This window comes from Ziziphus jujuba, chromosome 3 (assembly GCF_031755915.1).
Source record: "Ziziphus jujuba cultivar Dongzao chromosome 3, ASM3175591v1".
Lineage (NCBI taxonomy): Eukaryota > Viridiplantae > Streptophyta > Magnoliopsida > Rosales > Rhamnaceae > Ziziphus > Ziziphus jujuba.
This window is the reverse complement of record NC_083381.1, coordinates 572,723-582,407: the sequence shown is the minus strand read 5'-3', so window position 1 is coordinate 582,407 and position 9,685 is coordinate 572,723. Positions and strand designations below refer to the sequence as shown.

General features: G+C 32.8%; 1 protein-coding gene across 1 annotated transcript; it reads right to left on the bottom strand.

Annotated features, from left to right (window-relative positions):
• Positions 1–2,528: 2,528 nt before the first annotated feature.
• Positions 2,529–7,240, bottom strand: LOC125423438 (uncharacterized). The gene is made up of 4 exons (XM_048477675.2): positions 6,384–7,240; positions 6,053–6,183; positions 3,570–3,768; positions 2,529–2,809 (listed from the first exon to the last, which is right to left on the bottom strand). The coding sequence occupies exons 1-4, from the start codon at positions 7,137–7,139 to the stop codon at positions 2,750–2,752; spliced, it is 1,146 nt and encodes a 381-aa protein (XP_048333632.2). The 5' UTR covers positions 7,140–7,240; the 3' UTR covers positions 2,529–2,749.
• Between the last annotated feature and the right edge of the window lie 2,445 nt (positions 7,241–9,685).

Here is a 9,685-nt window from a genome sequence, read left to right as displayed (position 1 = left end):
CCTTTTATGTGTTTTTAATTTTTAATTTTTTTTTAGATCATTGGTATTTCAATATGGTATCAAAGCCAGAGATCCAAGAAGTTCTGAGTTCAAAACTTAACAACTCCATCCAAAATAAACAAATAAATTTAAAAAATATATATGTAAGGACCCAAAAGCCCAAAAATATTTGAGGGGAGTGTTAGAAAAAATTACAAATCAAATAAAAACCCACTTTCCATCAGTTTAAGCTTTTGAAATAAGTGGTAATTCAACAGGTCATGTTCACTAACATCTGCATTAGCTACCAATTCCAAATTTCTCACTTCTTGGAGTGTTTTAGAAGTGTCATGAACTACCTTAGTGACTACAAAGGGAACTATCATGGTATCTAGTTGAGTTGCTGAAGAAGGTTCAACCATTGCTTCGGGTTCATTGACTTTAACAACTACTAGCTCAGAACGACTATCATTTCTAGATTGCCACCTCAAATGATGAAGAGGAGAGTGTCCGCTTGATTCACATCGTCTTCAAATTTAGGGCATCCCTTTGCCAAGCTATCCTAGTGTCATTCATATCTGTTATAAGATCCTCCTTATTGTGCTACTCATCTGTCTCGATAGAAGGCTTTTCTAAATTAATTTCATGGCTTTCCGAAGCTGTAGTCCAATCTAAATTACTAAATATCTCACTTGATGTAGGCTGATTAGAAGAAGCCTTTTTTGTCTTCTTATAGACAATTTAAGGTTCCCATTTCTGCATATCGGTATCAGGTTTGTCCTTGGTACTAACTAGGGGGGAATTTTTGTTTCAAGAAGCCACATTTTGCTGCACTATGTCCAATTGAGCTACACACAGTTCAGAAGGCTGGTAAGTGTTCATAGAACACTGGAATAAAAGAGCATATGCCTTCCTTTCTCAAGTGTGAGAAACTCATATAGCACTCCCGATAAATCCACATTAACCAAAATATGAGCAAAGTGTCCCATATTGCCATAAAGAGTTGATTTGTCAATCTTCAATGGCACCATATGCCTCGAGCTAGATTAGAAAGAATCTAGGAATGCCAATATTCCCAAGAAACTCATAAAATCTAGTTCAAACTTGTGAATTTGTGTTCTTTATATAAGATGGATTGAAATCTGGCACCCATGACGGGAGATCGACGATGCCCAATTTCAAAGAGAAATACCCCATAGCCCATATACGATTTTGATCCTATTTTGAAAAAAAAACGTAAGACATGGTATTATCCTTTACCTAGTGAAGTCAGAAGCCACTCCTTTAAATGCCAGATTAATTACAATTTGGTCGTTAAATCAAATATAGTCCAAGTTTTGTCTCCTTTAGATAGGACAATATGGGCAATAAGTGAAAAACGACACAAAGAAAGAGGTCCTTGTATGCTTTGGGACTAATCTTGATGTACAAAATTGATTCAACAGAAGGAAGAACACCTATCGGACCTACACCCTTTGTTATCACGGTAAAAGAGCGATCTGCTACAGAAGCTGTAGAAGTCTGTACACGTTCAAAAGCTTTAAATATCGGAATTGTGGTAATCTCATGCATCGGAACCTTGATAGATAACGTCTCTTGGTCAGTTCTAGGGACGATGCAAGAAGAATTTCAATTCCGAGGAACGAATACAAAGAGAATCAATGGGACGGACACGAACCGGCCTCATTAAAACCTTAATGAGTAAAAAATCCATTGGAGCTAAGAAAAAAGAATACCAACAAAATAAACAAACAAAAATAAAATAGAAATCTATAATTCTCAAAACCCTTGAAAATATCATAATAATAATAACAATAAAAACAACAACAATAATAATAATAGATTACTTGAAAGGGCTAAAGAATTAGGACATCCCAGCTGCCTGACACCCTTTAAAATGCGAACTCAAGCAAGCTAAATTTATTAAAGTAAGAAAAAAGAGTTACAAGAAAGAAATCATCCAACAACCAAAAAGTCCCGAAAACAAACATAACAACAAGCATGGCCTCATCAAAACCTACAGGAAGAAAAAACCCAGTGGGGAAAACAACCTGTAGGAAAAAGAGTACCAGGAAAGAGAAATACAATAAATTCAAAAATACAGACTAAGTGAACTGAAAGGCTCTATCACTCAATAGGTCATCATGATGAGCAGCAACATAGGATTGAGGAAGCTGAAAACTCCAAGAACCTGAAGATGAATGAATAGCCTCCTTAAAAAGGATAACAAAAACTTTGTTACCTTGACGAAAAATATGGGAAGCCCAAAAATTGATGGAAGTAAGAAAATTGAGTAAAAAATGGGACGGACACGAACCGGCCTCATTAAAACCTTAAAGAGTAAAAAATCCATTGGAGCTAAGAAAAAAGAATACCAACAAAATAAACAAACAAAAATAAAATAGAAATCTATAATTCTCAAAACCCTTAAAAATATCATAATAATAATAACAATAAAAACAACAACAATAATAATAATAGATTACTTGAAAGGGCTAAAGAATTAGGACATCCCAGCTGCCTGACACCCTTTAAAATGCGAACTCAAGCAAGCTAAATTTATTAAAGTAAGAAAAAAGAGTTACAAGAAAGAAATCATCCAACAACCAAAAAGTCCCGAAAACAAACATAACAACAAGCATGGCCTCATCAAAACCTACAGGAAGAAAAACCCCAGTGGGGAAAACAACCTGTAGGAAAAAGAGTACCAGGAAAGAGAAATACAATAAATTCAAAAATACAGACTAAGTGAACTGAAAGGCTCTATCACTCAATAGGTCATCATGATGAGCAGCAACATAGGATTGAGGAAGCTGAAAACTCCAAGAACCTGAAGATGAATGAATAGCCTCCTTAAAAAGGATAACAAAAACTTTGTTACCTTGACGAAAAATATGGGAAGCCCAAAAATTGATGGAAGTAAGAAAATTGAGACAATTAAGCCACCTTGCACAAATAATAATAATAATAATAATAATAATAATTTCTTTGGATAATAACTCAAGTTTAAATCACACCCACCCCAATGTCAAAAAAATAATAATAATAAAAAAAAAATTTGGAAACAATATCTGAGACACAAACCATGAATTTTGGACTACATCGTTTGCTTACTCACTTGTACATGGAACCTGTTGGCTGTTGCGTGTGGTTAGGATTAGGACAACTCAAGTCCAATGAGGATTGGGACAGTAATGCTTACATGGTGCTATGTATACATGTACCTTTCCCCATCAAGTGAATATATAGAGCCGAACAGCCATTGGGTATAGCCACTCTCAATTAGATAGCTTCGAAATATATTCGTATGTGCTTCTATTTCGTTTTCTGCTTTGATTATAGTGAATTTTTTTTTTTTTCTGTGTATAAAAATATGTATTCAATCTGGCAAACCACGTAAATCTCTTTTTTTTTTTTTTTTTTTTTTCTCTGTTGGACTATATTTTGCATAATTTCGATAAGAAATAATTGGGTGCATAAAAGAACTCAATCTACAATGAGTCATTAATCACACATATTTTTCTTGCGACAAATCTAAGGTGAACAAACCAAAACCATTATCTAACAAAGAAAATTAAAGGAGATGTAACCTGCAGTGGTAGAAAGAGACAGACTGGCGAAAACGAAGGAGGCAAGCGTGAGCAGCAAGAGCGAGTAAGGAGCGGTGCACAGAAAGCAGCGAAGTGCATGCTGGATTGTGGAGACAACGAGTCACAACGAGGGTCGAAACTGATTGATACCAGCATATGAGGTCCATGTTCATGATCGGCGTAGGCAATGTCACTCCTCCTTAATGTCAGACAAAACCTCAATGTGTAAATGCGGAGAAAAAGAACGAAGCTTAGATTGAAATTTTGGTTAGAGAAAAATGATTGAAATGAAAGAATAAAACATGGTCGTGCTTATAAATTAAAAGGCCTGTCATTAGAAATTAAAGTCATGTTAATTGATGACTGGCTTTTTATGCCTGACGTCGGATTCCCTAATCCATTTTTCCATTTGATAGACCCAGAATTAAGCTAATACTTAATTTTAATAGTATTTAGCACGGGCTTAAGAAGCCATGGTTATATTTTTAATAAATTTTTAATGACGGTTACATGTGTCAATTTGTTAAGATATCAGCATTGTCACCTTTATCTTCACTCGTAGTCCTCATGTAGCTCAAGTGACAATATTTAACTACGTACCCAAAACAGGCTAACTGTTCTCATAGATGTTGTTTAAGGTGTGATTCTCATAGTTCAAGGACAGTATGCAATATGTTTAGGTGGCGTTTGTGTAATTCAGGGGGAAAAAAATAAAATAAAATAAAGAAGAAGCGGCGTTTGTGTAAAAGATCCAAATATAAATGAATGTGTGACACGCTTAAAAGATGTCTATACATGTCCATATATATAAAATGATAATTGGGAATTAGTGTGCTTGTTAATTTGGCCAAGAAAAAAAAAATTATGATCAAATAATAAAAAAAAATTAATTTAAGGATTTTTCTTTTTTTTTCCACTAATGCCTACTGGAATTTTGTCTAATTTTTCACTCTAATCTGTAAAATCAGAACCATGTATATATAATCCTATAAACTTTTCAAACATTGTCGCTGCAATGTATATCCTTGACACTATTTATTTTTAGTTCTTAGATGACACTTGTTTTATACATGGCAGCATGCGGTAGGAGCATCTGTTGGAAATTGTAAAACTAATAATAATAATATTATTATTATTTGCAACATTTCTCCTTCTACTTTTATCTTTTGCATTTTAGTCCATGAGCTAAAATTTTGGCAACATTGGACAACAAATTTTTTTTTTTTTAAGCCATCGAGGACAAATTAAATGTACTTCGCAAATTAAGTTTTTAAAATTGTTTAGTTAGAGTTCAAAAATAATTGATTTTGAGTGTTTTAAATAAAAAAATTCTATTAATTAAAATTTCACATATAGGAATCGCACATCCATTAAGGTTTTTAGTCTTCTATTATTACATAAAAAAAATTAAATATTTTCATCATATTAATTATTTACCAGAACCAAATTAAGAAAACTAAGGTAATACAGTTTTGCATGAATAACAATTGCAATATTAGGGTTTAATTTTAATAATTACAGAATGATTTTCAGAGAGTACATAATATTTGAGCAAATAACTATATTAAAATTTTTTTATTTAAAAAGGTTTTATATATATATATAATATTTTAATTTTCATATGATAATAGGGAAAATCCTGAGTTTTAAGCATTTTGTATAATGAAAGGAGAAAAGAAAATATATATATATATATATATTATTGATTCCTTATTTATTGATTTATTTTTTGAGCAGTATACTTTTTTGACCTTTTACCAGAATTTTTTTTTTTCCAATAGAAATAATATTTCATGAGGAAGAAAAAGCACAAGAAACATCAACCTCCAAGAGTGCGTGAAGCCACGGAGTCCCTTTTTCAATCCAAGTACAATAGCCGCACTGAAACAAACCAATCTTATGCATGGACAAACTTATTAGCAGGACCTAGGGGCAGAAACACACACAAAACCAGGAAAACAACGAAGCTGCTCCTTTTCGTTTTCGTCAAGCAACAAAGTAAAGTTGAAGGAAGGCAATGGAGTAAACAAAATATTGTTTTTATTTTCAACAAATGTCTTGAGCAAAACATGTGCCTTCTAGTGGCAAGAAACAAATGATGTTAAAGATTTGGACTGCATTAGCACTAAATGAGAAGTTCAGAAGTTAATGATGCCGATTTTATATATCCTAAGGTAAAGTGCAAAATCAAGCAAACTTTAGACGGCATTAGTGCAAAAAATTATAATTTTAATGTTACTAAAAGGTGGAATAAGATCTTTTGTTCCTACTCCTATAAGATTATGAAAGATTATTCCTATGGCTAGTGACATTATATCACATTATTTAAAAAACTGGAATTTTTTTCTTACTTTATTTTGTTATTTTACTCTGCTTTTCAATTGAGATGATATCATTTCACTGGTTAGACATATATTCTTAGTAGAAAAAAAAAAAATAGTATTTTAAAAAGGAAAAACGAAAGAAGAGATATCTTAACGTACCGGGAATGGCCGATCAGATTCCAATTCATTGTACTGATATGTGAACCGGAGTAAACATGCTTGAGATCAATGAATCCATCTAACACCATGCCGTAATACATATATAGCTGAAGATAGAGATAACTAGTAACCTGTAAATATGCAGCAGAAAAAACCAACATCACCACTAGCATATACGTGAAAGAATAAATTTTTATTTACAAACATACATAGATTAGTTATTAACAACATATATATAATAAGCGAATACGTATATTGTATACATATAAAATAAACATAATCCACAATTACGTTTTTTCATATAGTATATCAGAGTGTAAAAATACATGACCTTTTTTCGATTTTCTGTTCCCAGGGATACAGTGCGTTGACTTAGTGCTGGTGCTGGCAATGTTATACTGGCCTTAAATGTGGATTGTTTATGTCTGGGAGCTTCAGATATCATCAGTTCCATCTTGGACTCAAGAATCTGCCTTTCTATGGCCCTTCGTCGGTGCATTTTTATCTCGGCTGCGATGATCATCCCCAGCCCCTCCTCGCTTTGATTTGTCAGGGAAAGAAGCAGCTTGATTTTCTTGGCGCTTCGCCATTGCCTTGTTATCTTCGCTTGAAACCCTTCCCTTTGATTCGCCAGTGACATGAGCTGCTTCTTGTTGGTTTGAACCATTATGCTTTCATGTGCCCATGACAGACTTTGCTGCTTCTTGTTGGCGCTGCGTCTTTCCACTTTTATGCTGGCTTGAACCATGATGCTTTGATGTGCCCGTGACAGACTTTGCTGCTTCTTGCTGGCGCTGCGTCTTTGCACTGTTATCTTGGCTTGAACGATTATGCTTTGATGTGCCCGTGACAGACTTTGCTGCTTCTTGTTGGCGCTGCGTCTTTGCATTTTTATCTTGGCTTGAACCATTATGCTTTGATGTGCCCGTGACAGACTTTGCTGCTTCTTGTTGGCGCTGCGTCTTTGCACTTTTATCTTGGCTTGAACCATTATGAGTTGATGTGCCTGTGACAGATTCTGCTGCTCTTGTACCGGAGCTAGGATTGTCCGATTTACTATTTCTGCATCCCATAGATTCATAACCATGACCAACAGCACTAGTACTGTCGATGCAACTGCCGTGAGATGAACTAGGTTTCTTCTTCTGAGGACGGCTTGTCATGGAGAAGAAATGCAGTACTAATTAAGATTGCAGCAGACATGCACGGACCCAAATACGTAGCCATATATATATATATATATGCAGATTTCGTTACATCGCTTTGTTGTCCCTTTAATTTAATCAATTTGTCCAATTTTCCATTTAGTCGCTCACTTAAAATAAATAAAGGATGAATTATCACTAAACCCGACTTCAATTTTATTATAATGAATGTGAAAAAGGAGGAGTTCTTATCAATGTATTCCTTATTTAATTTGCAATTTATATGATTAACATTAAGAGAAAGAAAAAAAATATATAGACCATTGGTTCAGTTGGCGATGACCACTGGCCCTATAGCCAGTGAGACTAGTTACCAAGTTGTTGAAAAATAATAATAAATATAGTCACAAAACCAAGCAAGTAGGGTGAAAATGTTTTTATTTTTTCTAAAATAATGGAAAAATATATATGATTTCAAAACCTTAGCAAATATGATATTATATTCACAATAACTTAAGTACATATTATTTTAGAAAAAAAAAAAAAAACTCTTTGACCAAAAGAAAAATTTATATGTTTTGGTTTTGCTAGGAATTAATCAACCAAAATGAATTAAAAATTAGAAAAAATTAAATATATTTTTGTTTAATTGTATTTTTTGTTTGTCATTAACTAATTGCACTAAAAAATTATATACATAGATAAGTATATGTTAAAAAAATAACAATTAGATAAAAAATAAATGACTATGAGTTTATAGATAAGTATTGGATTAATATAAAATACTCACACTGTTAGAAGCGTTTATTTGTATAAAGCATCATGCATCATCATGCATGTGTTTTGTATCTCTATTCTTTATTTAAGGTAAGCGCACCCTCCCCGTGGTGCGGCGGATGTGGCGTTCCACGTCTTGGCCTGAAGGATATTGCTTGCTCCCTTCTTGATTTGAATTACCAACTGAATGGTTAATAATATTACTGCCAGCTGGTTGCACTGCTTCAATATAGCGCTGCACATAATGCATTACTGTTCCCATTACTATGCGGTATGGCAGCGGAAGATGGCTGTCCGATATCACTGCCACTGGGCCTAATACGTCCACTATTATCACCTCGTCTTTGCTCGCTCTGCACAGATGTGCCAGCGCTGATGCTGCTTCCAGCATGTGTGCGGCTAGTAGGCTCTGTACGAAGTATTGCATGACGCAATATGTGTTCATTCTGCCGCTGAGATAGACTAGGTTGCTCCATTGACCATTTCTGCGTCCCTTGGGTTTAGTGTTATGACTAGTACGTAGCACGTACGGCGATTGTGAGTGCCATATGCGTTTCGGTAATTGGGCAGCTCATGAGATGAACTAGGTTTCTTCTGATGAGGATTACTGAAGGAGTATCATGGAGATGAAACCTTGTACTAATTAAGATTTCGGCATACATGCCGGCGCTCGAACATTAGCCATATGTGCGGATTTTTGTTGCATCGCATTCTTGTCTCTGCTCCCTTTAATTTAATTTGTACAATTTTCCATTTTAGTCCCTCATTTAAATAAATAATGGATGAATTGTAATTATTAAACCTGGCTTCAAGTCAATTTTCATTACAATGGATGTGACACAGGGTCTTATTATTATATACTTATATATTATATATGCATAATATAATGATGATGATTTTCTATTGTATGACTAAATGATTCAAAAATAAAGAAAATTAAAACTAAAATCCTTAGTAGAGAGTTAATAATCAATATATATTCAAGTGTTATAAACTATATATTAATTAATAGATCAAGCTTTTAAAGATAAAAAAAATGTTCAACGGCACTATTATATATAAAATAATGATTTATCAGATTCCTTGATCAAGTGAGGTGACAATATTTAATTAGTTTTTTTTTTTTTTTTTATACTTTGTCATTCAAGGGTTCATTCATTCATATTTATGTTATATAAATATGTTAATTAATAACATCTTAATACATATCATTTAGTAAATAGATTTGATGAAAATTTTGATATGCATAGCATTACTGAGATATATATGGTATGGTATATTTGACAACTTTTTAAATTTGAGAATAGCTTATCCATATGAATATAAAAGCTTCCATTAATAGAATAGATATTGCTTTGAAAATTTCTAAATTGCTATTGCCGTGTTCTAATTTTGGTAAATTTAAAAAAAAAAATACTTACAATATTTTGATGATATTTCGTTAAAAAACCTCATAATTGCTATTGCTATATTCTAATTTTCATAAACTTAAAAAATATACTTACCACATTTTGATAAATTTAGATTTAGATCGATTATCATATAGTAAAAATACATAAATAAATATAAAAATAAATTTTTAATTAATTTTTATCAATTTTGAAAATTTTCAAATCCAGATATATTTTAAAATGGTTAAGGTGATTTTTATTTAATATCAATAAATCTAGAGTGACCAATTTGTTTACCAAAATTTTGATATCTATGATTT

What these genes read in the sequence shown, in the direction of transcription:
- LOC125423438 (XM_048477675.2), bottom strand. Translation starts at nt 7,139, where the DNA reads ATGGTTATGAATCTATGGGATGCAGAAATAGTAAATCGGACAATCCTA. An exon ending in AATCTGATCGGCCATTCCCG is followed by an intron (nt 3,769 to 6,052) that starts GTACGTTAAGAT and finishes TCTGACATTAAG; the next exon opens with GAGGAGTGACATTGCCTACG. An exon ending in GTCTCTTTCTACCACTGCAG is followed by an intron (nt 2,810 to 3,569) that starts GTTACATCTCCT and finishes ATTCATCTTCAG; the next exon opens with GTTCTTGGAGTTTTCAGCTT.